The sequence below is a fragment of the Pezoporus wallicus genome, unplaced genomic scaffold (genome assembly GCF_028554395.1).
Source record: "Pezoporus wallicus isolate ANWC-B61680 ecotype Strahan unplaced genomic scaffold, APGP_CSIRO_Pwel_v1 contig_5104, whole genome shotgun sequence".
NCBI lineage: Eukaryota > Metazoa > Chordata > Aves > Psittaciformes > Psittacidae > Pezoporus > Pezoporus wallicus.
In genome coordinates this window covers 2,381,733-2,403,642 of record NW_026637335.1, presented here as the reverse complement: position 1 = coordinate 2,403,642, position 21,910 = coordinate 2,381,733, and the positions used below count along the sequence as shown (strand labels likewise).

Below are 21,910 nucleotides of genomic sequence, written 5' to 3'. Positions count from 1 at the left end.
TGCAACTGTTATCAGCACGGCTCTGTCAGGGCTCGGGTGCAAACCAGGCTTGTCATGTGCTGGGTGATGTACCGCGATAGCCACCGGTTGAATGGTTGACATCCAGATTGCAGACGAGGAAGGAACTAGGGAAGAGAGGGTAAATAAAATAAGGTGGTGATGAGGATTATTGTCAGCACAAAAGAAGCTGTGTGAGTTTTAAACCTTTCTCAGGCACCACAGAGAAAGGGGGGTTTGGAGATGCATCCTTGCATGCTGCCAAGGAAGAGAGCTGTGGCTGCGGCTGCTATGTCCTGGCCAGGACTTGTGTTGTCGTCAGGCATGTGTATTCCTTGCAGTGGTGCAGGATGTTTCTGCCAAATGTGATATAGAAAACACTGGGAAGGGTTAAAGTGATTTTGTTTAAAGATCATAGAATCACAGAATGGTTCGGGTTGGAAGGGACCTTAAAGCTCATCCAGTTCCAACCCCTGCCACAGGCAGGGACCCCTTCCACTAGAGCAGCTTGCTCCGAGCCCCTGAGTCCAACTTGGCCTTGAACACTTCCAGGGATGGGGCAGCCACAGCTTCTCTGGGCACCCTGTGCCAGCGCCTCAGCACGCTCATGGTAAAGAATTTCTTCTTAAAGTATAACCTAAATCTCCCCTCTCTCAGTTTAAAGAGGGTAGATTTCCTCTTTAAAACAGGATGTTTGTTTATCACCTGGAATCAGGGCCATGAAGCTGTGTTTGCTGGGAAGCTATCGAGCCCATGGTCAGTTACCTGCCATGAAGGAACAGGAGGAAGAAGAGCCTTCAGAGCACATGATGCTCTGTGTTTGCTCAGAACCACTTAATCTGGGGCAGCATGAGCAGTGCCAAAGCCTTCCCTGTGTCAGATTGAAAAGGATTTGGCTTTGGCAGTGTGTGCGCCCCCGCCTTTTTCCCCTTAGGCTCTGCATCTGTCAGGTTTCTTTGGCTATAAGTGCTGCAGACTGCTGTTGGCCAGATTTATAGCTCTACAAGCACTCGTACCAGGACCATGTCTCTTTGGTAACTGGAAAAGTGCCAGCTGATTGGTAGCTCTGATTTTAAGCCTTTGATCTGGAAAGCAAATAAAGAATGAATTAATTTTTCATAGCAAATAGGAAATGTGGCTGAAGAAAAGGCTGATCTGCTGCTTGAATGGCTGCGATACATGTGCCAGATGTGTTTACTGGTGAAACAGGAGACTGGTCTTACTTCCCACTCCTGCCTGCTAAGATGGGTTCTGGGTGGAATCTGTTTTGATTTTGAAAAGCTGGAAGCTTTGCAGCACAGATGTGGATGCTGGGTCAGGGAAAGCATCTGTCCCCCATCCCCTTCACTGGTACAGTCACCGTGTTTGCTGTTCTCTGAGATCACCACATATGAAAACAAACCTGCACTGCTGGGTTTATTAATTCTCTAAAGTATGTTTTTTGTTCTGCCTTTTGGAGATGTGAGACGTGGTCCCCAGCGTGAGGACACCTGCCTTGGGAGGCAAGTGCCTTTCCATTCTTCCTAGTTCAGGCTCCCTGGTTGTGGGGCAGCACAGTGGTGTCCATGTGAGGTGGCTGGGGTGTCTCCCAAAACCATCTGGTTCCTGTGCAGATGGCTTGGCCCTGGGAGCACCATATCATAGAGAGCTTTAGAGAGAGAAGAGCTGCAGGTGCTGGTCTAGTGCTCCTCCCTGTCTGCTTGCAGCCACAGGTGGGAGTGAATCCTGGTCTGCATGGTCCTCTGCTCTTCCATGGCTCTCTTCTGGGTGCCTCCTTAACTTGAATGACACTGAGATGAAGCTGGAGTTCTTTGTGCATCTGAAGGGCTTGGGTGATGATGTGTTTGTATCTGTGAGGTGCGTGTGTTGTTCCCTGTTGTGTCCTCCCTAACCAGTCCTCAGCTGCTGGGAGAGATCCCTGTGGTGGTGGCAGGACACATAGTGTGGGATTAAAGGAGTGATCAAGAAGGAGGAAGGTTGGAGCTTGCTGGTAAGCAGAAGCTTTTGTGCCTCACGCTCCATGCCCTGGCCACAGGGATGCTCTTAGCTGTGACCTTGCTATAAAGCGGTGCAGGCAGGGACTTGACTGAAGGTGGGTTTTTGGTGGACTGCCTTTCTCTGTCAATGGAGCCTGTTTGGGGAGGAGCTGGGTGTGCCCCAGACCTCTTCCTCCAGCGCAGGAAGCCGTGGCGGGGGTCACACTGTCCCTGGAGCTCGGGCACAGCCATCCTGCGGCAGCCCATGCTGGTGGTGCCTTGCCTCTCCTGCTCCTCTGCTCCACGGCATTCCCACCTGCTCCAGAAGCAGGGATTCGTTCTGATGGGTTTTACGTTTTGCACAAGCGGAGCGTGGTTTTGTCGGTGTTTTGATGGGATGTGAAGCCGCAGATTTTTCCCCATTAATTGAGTTCCGCAGAGCTGCTGCCGGAAGCGGCGCCGAACGCTTGGCAGAGCTCTGCGCTCTGACGTTTTTCCTTCCTGCCCCCTTCCCCGAGCGAGCCCTTCCCTCTGCGATGGCAGCCCCTAACTCAGCCTCTTCCGCCCTCCTCCCACGGAGCTGCATTCTGGGGTGGCACCGCTCGTTTTGGGGTGGTTGGGCTTAGGTCCCACAGGCGGCATCCTGCGAAAGGAGTCCATGGCTTGCCACAGTGGTCAGAGGAGACAGGGGATAATGAAGTCTCTGTGGTTAGTATTTGATGAGGTTCACTGGCATTTTATCTCGTCTCAATGGAGCGGAGGAAAACGCAACTAAGAACTTGTCTTGGCGAGGCCAGCCCTACCAGAGTACTCAGCTCTGCGTCAGGATGGGACCTGAAACCTCTTGAGATCCCAATGCCCTTACTGTAGAATTCTCTTGGAATTCAGTCCTTGGAATTCTCTTTGGCTGTGCTGGCAGAGCCGGTCACCTGCCCAACTGCTTCACCTGGAGAAGTTACCTGCTCTGTGGTGCTGCATGTGCTCCTTGAACAGGAGCTGTGCTCCTAAATGGTTCCTGGCAGCATGGGGATGGCATGGATAGATAGATAACCTGATGTTGCACAAGTCCGTGTTTTGCAGATTATTGAAGAACTCTTGTGTCTTGGCCAGGCTTCTGAGCCCCTCTGGGTACTGAATGATGGGCTGGTGGCTTTGACGTGCTGATGTTAATCCCCTTTTGCCCATCTCCAGCTTTGCCTGGGGCACTGAACTTGCTATTTTCTTGGACTAAAGCAAGGTACAGCCTGTCTGGGATGGGGCTGGCTAGGGAACAGCTGTGGTGGCTGGAGGGCTGGTGCTGCTCGCCCCTTGAAGATGCTGATGTTGCCCAGGACCGCTGGTGCTCTAGGCTAGCCCTTTGCAAAGGGAAGGGAATAGAGGCTTTCACAGGCTGCCATTTCCAAGCAGCTCAGTGCTCATTCTAATCACTTGTGAAAGCAGAGTGTTAATTAAGGGCTTTAAGTTCCTTCAGAAAACATGCATGTGTGAGTCAAAAATTAGTGACTCAAAAATAGACACAGATGAGTTTTAAAAGGATGTGAGCTGATTGATTTACCACAGATGACGTTAGCCCGCAGCTCTAAGGTAGAAGTTTTTTGAGGCAAAGGTTTCCTTAGAAACATCAACAGGAGAACTGCTGCACACTAGCGAGGCTGAAAGGTAATGCTTGCTTGAGAAGAGACAAACACTTTAAAGGTGTGTTCTGAAGCATGCAAAAATGACTGCTGGGGAAGTTTACTTGTGTAAGATACTGCTCTGCAAAGCACCTGAGTATGGGGCCCAGCCATGGGGTGGGCAGCCCCTGAGATGCAGCGACAGGGGATGGTGCTGCTGAGGTCCCTCGCCCTGCAATATGTGGTTGTATGGGCTTCAAGCTCTTTGGAGGACTCTTCCCGCCTGGTTTCCTGCTGTTCAAGGAGACCCAGCTGAGCACTGTGACAGCCTTTGCTTTGGTCCTTCTGCCCCAAAACAGTGGCCACTGCAGCAGAGTTGAAGTTTCCTCCATGTATGATCGCAGGTGGATATTTCAGTGTGACTGTCTTCAGGACAAAGTTCTCTCAGTGTAAACTGGAAAGCATCAGATGCAGGCTGGGGTCTTCATCAGCCCTGTGCCAGTCACGAGGGGAAATGGTTTCCCAGTAGCAGCAGACTCGTCCTCGCTGTGTCTGGCTGTGAGCACAAGTGAGACCATTGTGCTGTTGGGGCAATACTCAGGCAGGGAAGAAAACCCTGAGTAGGTCTTGCTGTGACAAATCTTTTACTTACACAGGGGCTTTCACAAGAAAGGGAAACTGGAAAAAAAACATGTCTGTTCCTGCCAAAAAGCACTGCTCTGCCAGTAACTGGCCTCTGTTTTCTAGTGCTGCTCCTGTAAATAGTTGGTGTGTTGAATTAGAGCTTCCTGCTGTCCTCTAACCCATGGGCTTCTCCTTGCCCTGACCCTAGGGAGGTCTTCCTCTGCTTCTGACCTTGCTGTCTGCAGCCACAGCACTGACTCCAGGGTGTTCAGTATTATAACTTCCCTTGAGCCAGTATAGCTGTGCAGGGGGGTGTGAGCTCATGTGCTTGTGCATCCCTAGGAAGGCTGGGAAGTACTTGGTTTGTTAACAGAAAACTGAAGAGAGAGCGATTTTAACCATCTCAGAGAAGTGTTTTGCAATGCTTACAGCACAGGTCTAAATTTCAGGGCTATCCTTTGGCTATGGACCAGTCCAGTTCCCTCTGTGCATCCTCAGATCCTCCCTCTGCTGAAATGTGAACAGGCTCTTCGGCCACGTGCCACGAGGCTTTGCTTGCTTCAGCTCCTCAGAAAATGCCATGTTATACATAAAGGGCCACGTTTTAGGCTGTGTCTTGGTTGTGTCTGTGGGGGTGTGGGGTGCGGGGCTGGCTGGTAAAGATGGCTGTGCTGGCTGCTTTGGTGGGAGAGAGCAGATGGGACCAGGACAGGTAAACCAAGTCTGCCATTCCCATGGTTTGTCTTCCATTAGGATTCAGCATCTTGACTGTCAGGCCAGCATATGAGCCTGTGACATTGCTTGAGGCCAGGTTTTGCATCCTGTTTTGTAATATTCCCTGACGTTCCCCACATTCCTGGCAAGGAGACTTCTGTATTTTTTTGAAATATTCCTTTGTCTCTTTGCAGAAGTGTGACATCCTTTAAAAGCACTTCTCAAAGAGTCTGTTGGCCTGCTCTCTCCAGCAGCTCCTGTTAACTTCATAAAGAAAAGGAACCCTTGAGCTTCCACTCCAGCCCCAACACTGTCTCCTTCCAGTGGGAAGGGGAAAAGGAGAGAGAGGAAGGGCCGTAGGCTTTGCTCAGGTCACCTCCATAAGCCTCAGGTCCATGCTATGTGGTTTCACCCTTGTTCTCAGGTTTTGCTCTGACCTCCAGGTTTTTGTGATGGTTATGGGCTCACTAGCTGTGCTGGACAGCACAGTCTGGAGGGTCCTGGGTTCAGAGGAGAGCTTTGGAGAAGGCAGAAGCCACCACAGTGGTCTTTGGGTTGGTGTCTTGCCTCTAGCAATGGCCTCTTCTGTCCTACCTACCAGGATGTACGGAGGTAAGCTGAGGGTTGGGTGGGATATTTTGCAATGCTGAATCCCTTGGTAGGGGATGAGAAACCTATCATGTTTCCCACGATGAACTGGTAACACAGTGAGAAAGGAATAACCTGGTGTTGAAGCCCACGGTGTGACCTAGCGGAGGGATGGACTGGAATCAGTACAGCTTTTACCAGCGGCATCAGGATATGTTGGATGAACACATTAGCCCTCTTTCTAGCCGGATGTCAGAGAGACTGGGAGAAGACCAGCTGGAGAAGGAGACGCAACAAGCCAACACACAGGTCCCCATGCTGGATGTTCTCCTGCCGCTGGGGCCCCCTTCCCTCATTTCTCTGGGCAGCAGCTCCCCAAGACATGCAGGCAGCCCTCGGATGCGCTGTGCCAACTCCCCCTTTCTCCCACAGGTGAAGGGGACAATGGCACCAGGATCTCCTCTGTGTCCCAGAAGGAGCTGTAGGTTCAGGGACCCCCTCAGCCTCCTACCCCAGGCAGCATTTCAGGATGAGAGGACGCTTGGTGGCCTCTCCTGTTGCTTTGGAGCCAGCAAAGCTGCTCTTCTCCCTTCTCACCCACCTACAGATGTTGGCTCACTGGAGACACTGTAGGCAGCTGCTGCTCTTTTGGTGCAGCTGGAAATTACAGTCTGGTTTCCTTCTGTGACGCCATGGTAGCATTAATGACAGAAAGGCCTGGCCGGGGGGAGTGGTGGAAGAGGCTTTTCCTGAGGAGAACTGGACCAAAATTCCCGTTGCAGTGGGCAGGACGTGTGTATGGCACCCTCCTGTGCCTCCCTGCACACTTCTGGATGACCGGGTTCCAATGCTGCCATGGGCATGGGTGGCACATGTCCCCTTGGAGAGCCAGCCTCTCCCACCAGCACCTCCAGCAGCCACCTGCACCGTCACTGGGGTTTGGTGTCTGCTGCCATGTGTGCACGGAAAGGTTTTTTTCACTGTATGATACAGTGGTGGTTATTATTTGTTATCAGTTGGCTAAATCCACTGCTGGCTTTCAGCCTCTTTGCAAGGAAAGCGCTTTCTTTCAGTCCCGAGAGGATCAAAGACCTCTTGGTTCAGGGATTTTATTAACCTCCTATGTCAAAATAGCTTTTTGGGATCCCTGAGCAGCTTTAGTGGAGTGTGTGTTGTGAGCTGGACCGGGCAGCCGCCAAGGCACCCTCAGCTGAGGCACGCAGCCGGGCAGCAGCACTGTTGTCTCTGAGGCCCGGCACTTCCCTGCATTGCTGGGATGTGAGATCACATTTGGAAGTGGCTCTCGACTCCTCCTGCGTTGGTGGAAATGGTGCACATGGTGGCTGGTAACGCGGATGGCCGCTGAAACGCTCCCCATCTGCGAGGCGATGGCTGCTGGCAGCCGGACGCACTTGCTGTCACGCGTGCGGGTGTTTTCAAGCTGCTCCTCTCCAAGGTTTGCTTGCAGATGTATTTACCAGCCCTCTCCTCTCAGCTGTCCCCCTCTGCACTTTGGACCTGGGATCTCCCCTGCCAGGTCCCTCTCAGCTGAGGGGATCTCACAGCTCATTCTGTAAGCTATTTATGCCAAAAAGCATCGACTCACGGAAGTGCAGTTGCACAGAATGTGCTTTTCATTACGGAGATTAATTCCATGTCAACCAGAACCTTCTCATTTGGACCGTGCTGTTTCCCTCTGCTTTGGTCTGCCTGAAAAGGTCAGTCGAATCCTGCCTGTGTGGAGGGAAGGAGCACTCCCAGGCAAGGTAAAACACTGATTCTACTTTCTGCTAATTCATTAGAATTAGTATTCATTAGAAAGTAGAAAGAGCACGAATTAGTAGAAAGTCAGGCAACCAAGTCTAGATATCTTGGATAACAGGTGCTTGTGTTGCTGTCCCTGAGCCATCTGCCAAAGCTTTTGGTCCTCTTTGGTGTTTTGAGGGACTGAGAAATTCCTGGTGGCTCAGCCTTTGCTTTCCTGTGCATGGGAAAGGCTGCATTCACGTGTGCTGTGAGCGGTGTCAGCTCTGCACTCCGCAAACAGCCAACCGAGAGGAGCCCTGAAGCTGAGGTTTATGGTCACTGCTTTGGCTAATCGACATCTGATTGGATGAGAAAGGGGGTTTTGGTGGTATCCATCACTCCCCTCCCATTGGTCCTGCTTCCAGCTCCTTGTGCCAGCAAAATGCAGCCTCGTGGGAAGTTTCACACTGGAGCCATCTCAGTACCTAATTTTCCCACTTGCAGTTGAAAGCCACAACCCACCTGGCTGGAACTGTCATCCGTGGGCCAGGACAAGGATGGGAATGCCCCAACCACAGGCACAGCTGCTCAGGAGGGGGACTCAATCCCATCCTGCCTCTCGGGCAGGGCTTACGGAGAGCTGGAAACAGTTAAGCAGCGTGTCTGCGTGCTTGTGCGCTCTCGGGCTTCCTCCCGCGCTCCCCACCAGCTCCCACCCCTGCTGTTCCGACAGTTCAGCCCTTTGCACGCCCGGGATGTCCTGTTTGCTGCTGAATGAGAAGCTAGATGGTTGTCCCTGCAGGCAGGGTCAGAGAGGGCAGGTTTGATTAGCTGGGTACAGCCGGACTGCGCGGAAAAATCAGGGATCTCCAGCTGACTGCCTGTGGGAAGGTCTTTGGCCAGGAGCGCTCTCGCCTCCGTGGATGGTGCTTGGGGTGGGGGATCGAGGAGGGCAGTTGTCATGCTGATATTTTTCTCTGCATTTAATCCACGTTTTCCAATGAACAAAGCCAGGATTAACGGCTTCTGCCATGGTGAGTCTGCTTGTGTCCCAGCTTTGTATTTGTATCAGGAGACTTCAGCCAGCGAGCGCGTTCTCAGGGGAGATGGGAAAGTCTGTAAAGTGACCTCTTTTTTCTTGTTGGAGATTTCTTGAAAACAGCGTTTCCTTTGCAGCAAGTTCAGTTCGCTTTGGCTCTTGTGCAGCAGGGTGAAGGAAGGGTTAGGGGGTGTAATTTGTTCGAAGTTTTTTTTCCTTTTCTTGAAAAACAGACCAGACTTTCCTTTACCTTTGTTTTTACTTCCTTGCAATGATCTGTAGCTCCTGCCCTGACAGAAGCATTGCCTGCTTGGAGAGGGGCTGCAGCGGGGCACGCTGTGAGCCCTGAGCCCCTGCTGCAGTACAGCACTGCTGGTATTGAGTGTGAGGCTGTGTGTGGTAGGAAGGAGAAGGGAAATGGATGCGACAAAGTACAGGCTGGGTTCAGTCGCATTGTGTGTGGCTTTTCTTTCAAGCCCCTCTGCTCCCCGCTTAAGATGCAGAAGGTGTAAGAGATCTGCAGCCTTTTTAATATTTGGGCTTATTTCTCACAGAGTCAGCCAAGCCGGTGAAAGCGTGGTGGCCCCACGGCATGCCAGCTCCTCCTAAGCTTTGGTTGTTTCCTGAGCCCAAGCCAAAATGCCTTTCCATGAGCCTGACCCCTGCCTCCTGCCAGGCAGCAAGGGCGGCTGGGGTGGCAGCACTGGTGGGGAGTCACGGAGCGTGGTGATGCTGGTGCCAGCCATGCCCAGGATGTGGCATTGCCTGCCGATGCTGATTTACTTAAAAGCAGTTATAAGTGAGAGGAAACGAGGGCATGGGGAGGAGGGGAGGGAGCTTCAGGGCTGTGAAGGGCAAACTGCTGGATGGGGAGGACAATGTTCCCCGGGAGCTTCTGGCTGCTGCGCTGGGAGCAGTGCGAGAGCAGTGCTGGTGGGTGCAGCAGAAGGGACTTGTGGCTTCATACTGAGCCCTTCAGTGGTGGGAGAGATCCCATGGGCAGGGTGCAAATCCTGTCCCCATGTACGCAGACCTGTGTTTGCATGAGAAATATTACTGTTGGTTTTTTAAACTTAGGTTTGGTTTTTTTGTTGTTGTTGTTTTATGCCTTGATTTGTCGTTATCTTTGGGAGGACTGCAGGGAGATGTCCCCATCGGGTAGGAGGCTCTGTGCAGAGCACAAGGGCTGTTCTATAAATGTACCCTCAGTGTGCTGTTTGCAGGTACTGTGGTCACCTGCACATGCAGGACTTTGTGGTGTTAAAAACCAGGGTTTTGCAGAGGTCTTTCTGACATGGGATGGGATTTTCACACATTTGATGGTGAGTGTGTGCAGGTGTCAGTGCAGAAGTGCTTTGCTCGCACAGCTCCCCTGACCAGCTGCAGATGCAGGGACCAAGATAGAGCCCGACCAAAGCAAATGCCACTATGCCGTCCTGGAATTGGATGGGTTTATAATTCTGTACAGCATGGAAAAAGCTGCAGAAAGACCACAAGGAAAGGCTGCCCCATGGAGTTCCTCTGGTAACATACACCTGTGTGTATTCTAAGTAAATGCATAAATGTAGGAGGAAATTCCCTTATGTATTAAGCAAGTCATTATTTAAGCAAGTCTAGATTTAAAAGTAGGAGCTGAGGGTAGCTCCTAAGTGTGCAGCATGTAGTGCAGGAGAGAAACTGCATCTGGTTGCATTGACTGGAGATGCAAATGTGTCAGCTGCAAGTGTTGGTTTATGGAATTCAGAGCTCTCTGCAAACATGAGAGCTGCTGCTGATTCTGGCTTTTTAGCAAAACTATTGCCATTTTCCCTTGTCTTGACCTTCTTTGCCCTTCAATGATGGCTTGTGTTGGGTCTCTCATTGCTTGTGGTGTAAGTGCTGAGGCAGAAGCAGCACTGCGATGCAGCTCTCTGGGCTTCAACCTTGCAACATGCTGGAGGCGAGAATAGGCTAACTGGGCATCATTTTGTTGGTGCTGGGCCTGACGCTCTTCCAAGCAATGGGAAAATGGGCTCCTGTTGTGCATGTAAAGAAATGCACAATGTCATCCCTCCTCGTGAGGGAGGTGCGGTTTTGGCCTGTGCCATTGCAGATGGTGAATGCTGTGCCCCGGCGCTACTGGGGCGGTCAGGTGCAGAGCTTGGGCTGGCCCGGCAGGACGGCGTCTGCTAGTCCAAACAAAGTGTGTGTGTGTGAGATCCAGGGGATGATCAACAGGAAAACAGCAGTGCAGCTTTAGAGAGGGTGGGATACAGCATGGGCAAGATGGATTAATTTTCTTCAGCATCTGAGCAGCTGTTTGCATCTTGCTTCTCGACGCTTCTCTTCTGGGTTTCCAGTAGCAGAAATGAGAGCACCATGCCACCACAGCCACCTGAGCACTGAAAATGCGTGTAACATCTGCCAACGTACATTCAGTGCTCTTTGTGCCCACAGCAATTGTGTTTGGGGCAGGCTGCCTGTTTCTCTGTGAGTGCTGCTCGCTGGCTGCAGGCACAGGGCTGGTGGAGCATGAGTGCAGGGAAGGGGGAGCTCAGGCGGACCTGCAAAGCTCTGCCTTTCCATCCCATGGTTGGGTGCCATCTCTTTCTTTCAGCTGTTTGGGGTTGTGCTGGGGTTTTGTGGTGTTCTTCACTGTTCCTGCTGGGCGCTTCATCATGCAATCTCCTTCTTTTAACCAGTATTTCCATTGGGAAGCTTCTCATTGTCCCATGCAGACAGATGGACATTTATAGAGATACAGGCAGCTCAGCACGGTAAATGTCTGAAATGAATAACTGGTGCCAAAGAAAGATGGTAACTTCACCCCAAGTCTGTGTCTGGGTAGAGGCCGTGCCCGCACTGACAGACCTTCTCGGGGTGGTGCTTAGGGAGGGCTGGAGCCGGAGGCCCTCTCTCCCCTGAGCTTGCTTTGCCATTGCCTTCTTCAGCTGTGGAAACTGTGCTTGCTGCTGGGCTCCCGGGTCACAGGAGCGGATGAGTTCCTGCCCTGTCTGTTGTTCCTGTGGGGTCAGAGCAGATGCAGAAATGCAGGTGGGGGAGGCTAGGAACACAGATCAGGGTCTTCACCTTCCTGGTCCTTTGTTTCTGTTCCTATCGGTGCCCTTTGCATCCCCTTGTTCCCATCAGACATCTGCTCTGCAGCTGCAGTGCTCAAATGCAGGACACTTAACCCCTGAGCTACCGCCATGCTCGTGTTCCTGGGGCAGCATGAAGCTGAGGGCCAGCAGGAGGGGTCCCGAGGTGGCCAAAGGTGCTGCAAGACTCTGAGGGGCAGAGGTGCCTCTGGGAAGCAGCCATGTCCAGCAGACACCGTCCCTCCAGCAGCAGGTTCACCCATGCTCTTGGGCATGGGTGTCAGTTGTTCAGTGCTGCCTTACTGGGTCCAAAGTAACACCACGGAGGAGAGAAGGAGATCCTTCACTGCTGCAGGAGGTGGGCACTGGCTTCTCTGGAGGTGGCTGTGAGGCTCTGTTGTCACAGAGGAAGGAAAGGAGGAGCGTTTTCCCCTTTCAAAGTAAAGAAGGTAACAAATGTGTTTGCATTTTGCGAAGGTACAGTGAAGCCTAATTCATCTGGGGCTGATGTGGTTACTTCAGTGCTGTCTTGCAATTTTTATTAAGGACAGAAAAGGTTGCAAACATGAATTTAAGTTGCTCCAAGCAATGTTTGTGGCTGTGGTGCTGTTCCCTGTGCAGATGGGATGAAGCTCCTGTGTCCAGCCTGGAAAGGGAGAAGCAACTTTTTGGCAGGGCTGGCTGCACTGCCAAGCTCTGGCATTGCCCTGGGCTTCATTGTGCTCTTATGTCATGTTTCTGCACTGCAAAACACAAGGTTATGCTCGCTTTGGGTGCAAAGAGCTGTTTTAACTTTATTTAGAACAGATGCAAGACTACTGTTAGGCTCGTTTGCAGGAGAGGAAACCAAAGCTGTTGCTTGCAGTTGATAACCGTGGTTACATGCAGCCCTGGGGCTGAGCCGAGATGCGAGCAGGGCAGAGATAAGGCAGGGGACTCAGCTCCAAAACAGGGGGCCATCCGCTGGAGTGGAGCCTGTTTTCTTTACCTGGAAACTTCACTTGGGCAATAGAGCAGCAACTTGTCCAGTATCCTAGGGCCCTTCCTTACTCTCTGCTGTCCACACTGAGGGGTTGCTGAGGTTTCCAGCCTTGCTGCCGTCTGGGGCACAGCACACCAAGCAGGACACTGAGCATCAGCCGCAGCCAGGTACTGTCCAGGGGCGAAGGAGGGAAAGTCACTGGGCTGGTGGCCACAGGGTGTCTGGGAGCAGAGGAGCTTGCGGTGACATATGAGGGTGGTGCATGAGGTATTCAGGAACCCAATGGCTTTGGTCTCCTTGCCCCATGGGTGGCCAGATGGCTTCCTCCACAGGTTGTACCAGCCCGTGCTTGGGTACCCACACAGACACTAGCTTACAGTTCGCATGCTACCTGTAGGCTGGATTTTACCCTCAGATGTCCCTTGCCTTCATCCACACCATACACTGGCTGTCTGGGGCATGAACAGGGTGGCTGGGCTGTCACCCCCTGCATGGTGCTGTCCCAGGGAAGCGATGCCCTTGGGAGCAGGCAAGGCATTTTGGAGCTGGAGGTGTGAAGGCATTTGAACAATTCCTTGTTGGCGATGTATCAGTTCCCCAAACTTGTGAGACTTATTTACTGCATGAAGGATAATTATGGAAACCTACTGCATCTGGGCTAGTGTCCAACAGCATTTCTCATTCCTATCTGTGTGCCCTGTCCATGCTGGTGGGTTTGAAATCTCTGCGGTTTGCTGAATGGTGCTGGGAGCTGGCCGGGCTGGAAGCAGATAACTGGTATTTATGGGTGCTGTGTGCCAAACCATGTGTGGAGGGAGGATGCCCATGGCTGTGTGAAACACAGTGTGCCTCTCCTGCTGTGAAAGCCCAGGTTGGTGCAAGCAGCAGCTTCAGCACAGCATGGGAGCTTCCTCTGGGTGCCTCTGCTAAGCATCCTGGAAGGGGAGAGGTGCCTTTAGTCAGGTCCAAACTTGGCTCTCAATGTATTTGGGTGATGCCCCTTTCAGAGAGGCAACCCTGATTTCTGTAAGCACCCTGTATTGCAAGCAGAACTTATTCCTCTTTCACTGGCAATGCCCTGGCCCCAGTAACTTCAACAGTAGTAGGATATGTGTTTCCCATGGAAACTTGTTTCAGCTCCTCGCTTTTTCAAGCAATGAAGGCACAGACCCCTGGGTTTGGGAGATGTGTCAGGACTTTCTATCGTTTCTGTAAAAAGCAGGCAACTCCTTCTGTTTACAGACTGGGAAGGGAAGCGGGGCACGCTTCTGCATAGTGACTGCTGTAAGCAAGTTTATTTTAAGGCAGGATGGAAAGAAAACACACCAAAAAGAAAAGAAAAAAAAAAAAAGCATTCCCTGTGGCAGCTGGAGGTTGGGAGCTCCCGCCCACATCTGCCGGGCAGCTGGAATCACGGCTTTCCATTAGGTAACGCAGGGGCGATTTTATGATGTGGTTTTCTTTTCTCACACTAATTGGCTGTGTGGGACTTTTTAATGGGGAATTTGGAAGCTTGCTGTGAGAAGCTGGGATCCTGGGGTGTGACTGCTCCTTTTTTTATTCTTGGTTTCTAAAACAAAAGTGCAGAGCTGGGGTTCTGGGAAGTGGCTTTCCTGCCTGTAACTGCGCTGGCCTCCGGTGTTCAGCTTGCTCGTTTTAGAGCTTTTATTGCCTCTCTGGGGCTTTTCCCCATCCACGCCTGTTCCAGGTCAGGGGTGAGGTAGATGTAGCCCCAAAGGCATTTGAGGGAGGGATGTCAGGCTCCAGACATCCCATGGCCAGGAGCCATTCCCATCAGAGCCACCGCAAACCCGGTGCAGATCTCACTTCCCCCCACACTGATGTGTTACGGTTCAGTGACTGTGCAGGGCGATGACTGGGGGAATTTTGCCCTCTTTTTCCACTTTCATGTTGAGTTTCACCCTTTGCTTCCACTTTCACTGGCAAAATGAGAACCTGTCTGTCTGGCACAGGTGACTCACGCTGCTGCCGGCTGGCTCCATGGCTGCCCATGAGCAGGGGATCTTTGGGCTCCTCTGAGCTTGGGTTTGGTGTGTGGTGAGAAGGTGGCTTTGTGGAATTTATTCTTGTTTCTTAGGGAAGCGTGGGCTCCGTGCATGTTTATGTGCCTGTCTGCTGGTGTCTGTGTGCCTGCTCCTCCCACAACACAACTGGAATGGGATCATTTCCGTCATGTTTAAACTACAAATCTCAAAGATATTGAGGATAGAAGCTTGTGAAAATTGTTTGCTGTCCAGACCCTCTTCCTGGCCTGGCTGAGGGTGGGTGTAGCATGCAATGAGCCTTTATTAGACACCAGAGAATCCGTATGCCTGGAAACACACGCATTTTCCAGTTGGACATATGGGTTTCCCAGTTAGAAACCCATCTCTGTTGCTGCTGCTTGTGGTTTCTTGAGCCAGTGGAGGGTCTCCAGGCAATGGCCCTGGGGGCTTGGGCTGGATTTCCACACAGGCACTTGTGCTGCTGGCTGTTCAGTGTGGGTTTGGCCCCCCCCATTGCCCACTCCTGGCCATGGAGCTCCCCGAGAGGTGGCAGAGAGGTCTGGGGACCCCATGTAGAGCATCTGGACATGGCCCTGGTGTGCTTCACCACTCATTGGTGTGTTCAGTGGGAGTATTGCCTGCCCATCCTTTCCTGCACTTCCCTGGGAAAGCATGTCTGTGGGAAGGGCGGTGGGAGGAGGAAGCTGGCTGATGGCTCTGTCCAGGACGTGGACACTTGGAAACCTTTTCTGTGCCAGGGCTGTGACATAGGGAGGGCTCCTGCCTGGGCTGGGCAGAGCCCGCTGCGCTCGGTGGGTTCTGTCCCTGCTCTGCAGGGCTCCAGGGAGATGCAGGGCTCGCTGCCGCGGTCAAAGCCTTGGACCCAGATCCAAAACAGGGGGAGGAGGGAGGTTCAGCCCCCCCGCCTGCCCCTGCGCCGGGAGGAGGTGGCAGTGGAGGGGAAGGAAATGTCGTGCTCTGACTCCTCATTTCCACCGGGGCCATGGGCAGCCGAGCTCGGTCCCGCACGGGAGCATCCTGCTGCCGGCTGCAGCCCTGGCTCCCGGCTGCTCCTCGGCCTGGCGCGGTGGCTGTGGTCACGCTGGGTGTCACAGGGGTGCCGCACGTCCCCCGGCCCTGCTCTTCTACCACTTCATCCCCTCCGCCGTCAGGGGTAAGCTTGGCACGCGGCTCTGGTTCTGGCTGCCCTCAGCTGCCCTCCGTGAGGGAGATGCCAGACCCATCCCTCCCTAGGGGTGGTGGGCAGCAGGGGGTCAGGACATCGTGGGGCAGTATTAGGGGGAGGTTGGTGTTTCTGTTCTTGGCTGGCGGCACCCTGAGCTGCAGCCCCATGGTCAGTGATTCCATTGTGAGTGACAGAGGAGGAGGAGGGGGTCTGGCAGGGTCTATCAGCAGGGGGGGCTGAGGGAGATGTCCATCCTTCAACCCTCCTTGTCCCAGAAGTGCCCTGCAGAGCTTTCTGACCATGAGTGTTGGTGCCATCCCAGCCGGACGTGTTCTCCTGCAGAGGTACACTGGAGGGATGTGGTGCTCCGTGGGGACTGCGCCGACCCAGCTGAGCTCCAGGGTTGAGGTTTCCATTGGTATTTTTGGGTTTCAGCCCTGTTGAGGGCCAGGGGGTCAGCCTCAGGATTTCACTGGGCTCAAGGCACAGCTAAGGACAGCTGCACAGTTTGGACCCAGATGCAGACGCTTATTCCAAAACGTCTTCGCAAAACTTCTGAAGTATTTGGGTCCAGGGCTTTGGCTTGGCCGTATCCTTAACTGAACTGCTTGTTTTGAGCCTTTTTTTCTTCCCTCTGCTGTAGCTTTGTAATTGGAAATGCAGCCAGAGCTCTCAGCTGAGGCTGTTGGTGGATGGTGATGAAATTGGGGTGTTTCACTGCGGTCTGCTCTGGGTGGATGCGGCCTCAGTCCAGTCTGTGCTGGGTGGTGCCTCCAAGAGGCACGGGTGAGACCCTGAAGCTGCTGTTGCAATTTCTGCAATTGAGGTCAAATGTTTGTCACCCTCAGAAGTATAAATCTCAGCAGAGCGATGGACTGCTGACACCAGGCAGCAGCTTGCTTTGGCTGCCTGAGCTATGGGCTGGTTTTTGCCTCAAGTTCTTTAAATTAGTGAAATTTCCCAGAAAATAGTGCTGGCTGTTGGATGTGTTTGAGCGATAGCTGAACCTTGTGTGAGGAATGGGAACTGGCCGGGGGGAATGCAGGAAACCATCAGGGTTTGGTGCCTGCCAGAATGAACACCAGCTTGAAAGAAGAGGTGGGGTGGTCTGGGGTGGTGGGAAGGAGGAGGGAGAAGGAAAGGCTTTTTTGGCAAGCTTTTCTGGAGGATGTTTGCAGAGGTGACCAGCCCTAAGCTTTGATGAGCTCTGAACTAATGATTAAAAACAAAGATCTTCCTCTCTTGCTTGGCAAAGGTCTGTACTTGGTTTGGTGGGTTCAGAAATTAAATGTTTCATGGAAAGGTTAAAATTATTGTGTCCTGTGATCCTCTCACTCCTCTTACCTCCTCCTCTTTGCCTTGTGCTGGTGGAAAGTCTAAAGCTGAGCAGCTTCTAATGCATTGGGCAGAGCCCCCCCTGCACTCCACATAGGGACCCTTGGGACCCATTAGTGCCGGGTATTTCCTCCTCTGTGGGTATATCCCACATACACCATGGGATGGGCACCATGGGAGCTGGAAGGAGCAGGTGGTTGCTGCTCTGGGGAGCACTGGCAGGATGCTCAGGCTGGCTCTTTGCTTTCTTTCAGAAACTGAAGCCAAGAAAGCTTGTGACTGGCTGCGAGCGGCGGGGTTCCCCCAGTATGCCCAGCTTTACGAAGGTGAGAGCTGCTGATCCCAGTCCCTGCTCCGTACGTGGTCTCATATCCTGTATCTCCACTACTTGATACTACAACCAAGTACCAAAGGTGGCTGTGGGGAGAGCCCATATTGCTCTGGGGGAGGATGGAGTGGATTGTTTACTAATTAAATGATCAAGTGTTAAAACTTCTAAGCCCCAGACGTGGACATGGCCTGGAGAACAAGCCACACTGTTCACTTTCCTGCATTCCCAAGCTTTTCCCCTTTGGGCAGGGCTGCGAGGAGTCCCCGGGGTGGCTGCTGAGGTTGAGGGCTGGCAGGCTGTGGAGAGCCATCTGCTCTTCTGTAGTTCAGGGAGTGTTTGCAGTGGGTGTGAGCACAGAGGCAGCCAAGGTAGGTAATGTGGAGGATGAGCATTTCCTCCCTTCCTCTCCATTGACATACTCTGCGGGCTCCTGCCCTGCCCCAGTACGCTCTTTGGCAGCAAGGTCTGCACTTGCTGAGCTTACAGCAACCCGTGCTTGGAGCAGAGTGGGTCCTTGGCCCCAGGGTGCAGGGGATGAGCAGCCCCCCAACAGCCCAGCTCCCACCTCCTCTACCACAGGAGGGTTTAGGGTGCTGGGTCTGAGCTGTGTTCACTTCAAACCCATGGTGGGACTCTGGTCTCTGCCAGGGGGGCCGGTGCAAGGAGTGGTGGCTGCAGCCAGCCCTGCTGGCCGGGACAATAGTGGGAAGCCAGGTCTCCGGGGGGCTGTGGCCATGGCTATTGTTCAGCCGAGCGCTTCCACTGCCCCCCACAACACGTGCACGCTCTTGCCCCCCTGGTGATGGCTGGCTGCCTGTTTGCTTCTGGTTGCTATTTTAGGGGGCAGGCTCCTCGCATGGCCACGTGCAAGGACTGGCCAGGTTCCTGCAGGGGAGACCCAGACCCAGGTGTCAGCCCCAAGTAATGCTTACAGCCCGGGGCGGTGGGTGCTGGGTGCTGGAGCTGTGAATAAAACAACCCCGGCCTCTGAGCAAAACTTTCCACATCCTCCAAGTGTTTCATTCTGTTTTTCTCCCCAGCTGGCAGGGCTCAGCATCCCCTTGGTAATTGTACTTGATAGCTTCATTAACAGCTGCTTAGACACTTGTGGTTAATGGTCCAGGTCCTACATAGCTGATCCCAGCAGAGTTGTCTCCGAGTGCATGGAGAGAAGCAGGGAGCTGGATGGAGGCGTTTGGCCACCTCACTGCCCTCAACTAATTTACCTAGAAAGGACACTGCCCAAAGTCCCAGGACATGGACTACCTCTGGGTCATCCTCCAGCTTCTGCCCCAAGACCATCAAGCCTATCTGCCTGTGGAGAGCTGGCCTATGGCCTTTGAGGTGTGTGTGGGGATTGAATGATCTACTACTAGATCTACTGTACCACCGTACCAGTACAGCTTTCTTGTCCCCTGGGGACCTCCTAGCAGCTTCTGAGCCTCCCTAGGGGAGCAGGGAGGCTTTCTTGACCCTGGAGGATCAATGGGAGAAGGGAATCATTGATCAGTGCTCAATGCAAGCGTAATGTATTGCCTTATGGAATGCCAGAATGTGTCTTGGGCAGAGTTAGGGAGATGGCTCCTCTCTAAAAAACACCATGAGGTGCTGAGAGCTCTTTATCCCCCCCCGCATTGTGTGGAGCCCAGGCTCCAGATGTGCTCAGCTGGGAGCAGCAATGTGCTGGTGGGGCTTGTTTTTGTCCCTCTCCTTTGCCTGACTCATCCCTCCCACCTCCCCACTTGGGGCTTGTGCTCGCTCCCAAGGCACCAGTGCATCCCAGGCCTTTCCACACCTGCTTCATCTCTGTCTTGCGCTTTGCTGGCTTCCTACTGGAGCTGTGGGCAAAGAGTGGTCCTTTGGGAGGAGCAGCTGCCAGGGGCCTGGGTCAAGTCCTGCTTGCAGGGAGCTGTTTCCCCTCTCTGATGGTTCCCCTCCTGCAGCCACGGCTGTCACGGGTGGCAGCTCTCGGTGCAGTGTGATGCCCCAGCCATTTCCTGCCTTCTTCCAACTCATGGCCCAGAGCCTCCCACACCTTTCCCCTCACTGCTCTTCTGCTTCGCCATCTCTCCATCCTTGGTGTCTCCTCCTCCTTGGCTCCCTGCTGGCATTTGTGCCTGGTAGAGCAGCTGGCTTGGGAACAGCCACCGATTTTCCTCTTGCTTTCCTCCCCAGACTCACTATTCCCCCTTGACATCAGTGCTGTGAAGAAGGACCACAGCTTCCTGGACCAGGACTCCCTCAAATCCCTGTGCAGGTAACACTCCCTCACTCCCTGACGGCAGCTCGTCCCTCCCTCTGCAGGAAGGAGCCTGGATGCATTGGTCTTTTGAGTTGGCTGCTTCTGGGTGGTGCTAGAGAACAAGACAGCATGTTTCATTTTGAACATGCAGAGCTCCTGGTGAACAGAAACATTCCCCAGGAATAATTCTTCTCTTTGTGTGGCTTCCAGGCTGTGTTTTAATTTCAAGCTTGGGTAACTCCAGCTTGTAGAACTTGATTAAAAATGGATTGGTCAGAGCTGAACTCTCAAATTGAACATAGGCACAAAGAAACACCCAGTTTTGCTGTCCCACTGCTCGTGCTCTCCCTGCCCCACTCCTGCTGCCTCGCAGGTTGTGGTCCTTGGGCAGGGAGCTGTGTCTGCCCAGTGTGTTAGATGCTGCTTTATTTTGCAGGGATGCTCCATAACATCTCCAAGAACAAAATACAGTTTGGAAACCATGTGTCTGCACCAGAAATTGTGTCCTTGGATAAGGTTTCACTTGGTCATCAGGCAGTGAGGGATTTGCTGAGCAGAGGTGCAGTGTGAGGGGCTCCATGGAAGTCGTATGCTGCTGGTTAGCACTGGCACGAGTTGTTAGGAGCTGTGGGTGCTCACTGCAGGGTTCAGGAGCTCTTGGTTTGCACTGTGATTTGTGTAGGTGAGGTCTGTGCTGACGGGTCCCTCCTCTTCCTGGAACGACTGCTCTGTCCCAGGGTTTCTGCATTCACAAGTGCCCGTGTGACGTTAGTCATCCGGTGCTTGGCAACACAGCCCTGCTGTACATTTTCCACCAGGACACGATACCCCTTGCAGCAGCAGCGCTGAAAATAGCTCTGGGGCATGCCACGAGTGTGTTGCTGTGGGGAGGCAGCCAGTGTTTGGGGTGGAACTCTCCCAGTGATTGCAGCTAACGCCTGAAACTAGGGCCCCCCTACCCCAAGGGCTGTCTGTCTGTCCTGACAGGCTGTGTGTCATCTGATGCTGTGGGTGACTCAGCCCTGCCTTGGCTTTCGGGCCACATCATCCTACCCATGCTGAGAAACCAGAGCGGCCTCTTGCCGTTCCTCCCACATGTGCTGCTGCCCAGCAGAGCAGAGAAGGAAAAGGGAAATGGGAGCGGGGAAAATGGGAAAAGGGTCTCTTATTTGTTTTCCCAACAAAGAGGCTGCTGTGCTGGGCAGGAGGGGATCCCCAGTGCCACTTCCCGGTGAGCTCCTGGTTTTCCCTGCTGGTGGTGGTAGCCGGGCAAGAGGCAATGAGAAGTCTCTGGCTGATTAACCCTGTCTGAGCTTTCAAGTCCCTTAGTCGCTTCCTGGCTTCTGAGATTGCTAATTGCTGATAGCCCAGAGCCAGTCATCCCTGCCACGCGTGGGACTGGTGTGGCTGGGTGGGCCATACGGGGCAGGAATGTGTGGAGCCCCTCCCAGGCTGTCTCTGGGGTGGCCTCATGCAACATTTGCCTACCAAAGGTCTAGATGGACACTGGCAAATGCAGCTTTTCCAACACAATCAATCCCCTGGATGTGTTCTCTTTCCCCCCAGCACATGTGTTTTCTCATCTTGCTCCCTCTGCCAGACTTCATGCATTTAATCCTGCCACAGGATACGTGGCAGGACCATGTTGTTTTTCAGCAGGTCAGTGGGGTTTCAAAAGGGTATTAAGTCAGATTTTTGGTAATACATCCCTGAGGTTTGTTTTACAGCTCTGCAGACATGGTAGTTGCACACCGGAACAGAAGTGCTTGTAGTAGCATTCATGAAGGTGCTAATTAAAGTGAATTAACTAGAGATTCATTCACTTGTGTAAAGAAAAAGAAACAGGACTTGAAGCTGTAGGCTAAAGAAAGGTGAAGTGCCTGCTGGCATGGCCAAAGCAAGCCCTCAACAGGCAGAGGGAGCTGAAACACCCGCTGCATGGCTCGGAGCAGTGGGAGAGGGGCATCCTTCAATGCTGTGTGAGAGCAAACACTGGGTGCTGGGATATCTGCAGGCATTTAGGTACAGCCAGGACATGCTAGTACCTTCATGGAGGGAGCAGAGTGCCCCTCCGATGGCTATGCTCACAAAATCCCTGCTGGCGCACAACCAAGGGCTTATGCCACTTGTGCACTCGAGCAGTTTCACCCCTTGGCTGGAGCAGGCTTGGAGCTGTGCTGGGCTCCGCGTGTCCCTGCAATCCCTGGAATCACAGTTGCTGTGGGACAGGTGACAGTGCACAAGAAGGGCTCTCAAACAGAAGCAGCATAAAACGGAAAAGCAAGCCCTGCAGCCCCAGCAGGAGCCAGGACCGGGTCAAACCTCTCTCGGTTTCTTGCAGGAGGCTGATGACCCTGAACACATGTGCCTCCATGAAGCTGGAAGTTCACTTTCAGCGTAAACAGGTAAGTCCTGGGCATGCATGGGCTGAGGGGTATGTGTGCTCCCTGGTGG

General features: G+C 53.1%; 1 protein-coding gene across 5 annotated transcripts in view; it reads left to right on the top strand.

The window, feature by feature from the left end:
* Window positions 1-21,910, top strand: part of STARD8 (StAR related lipid transfer domain containing 8) — a 55,217-nt gene that overhangs the window by 24,772 nt on the left and 8,535 nt on the right. For 2 of the 5 annotated variants that reach the window (XM_057404827.1, XM_057404825.1), the window contains exons 1-4: window positions 8,016-8,292; window positions 17,138-17,209; window positions 19,390-19,471; window positions 21,798-21,861. Coding sequence is in view for 4 of the 5 variants with exons in the window: in XM_057404825.1 (XP_057260808.1) it covers window positions 8,220-8,292; window positions 17,138-17,209; window positions 19,390-19,471; window positions 21,798-21,861 (291 nt within the window). In the remaining variant the exon portion in view is untranslated. Of the gene's footprint in view, window positions 1-8,015; window positions 8,293-13,545; window positions 13,785-17,137; window positions 17,210-19,389; window positions 19,472-21,797; window positions 21,862-21,910 lie in introns of those variants that run through there. The other 3 variants (XM_057404824.1, XM_057404823.1, XM_057404826.1) reach the window with 2 other exon arrangements.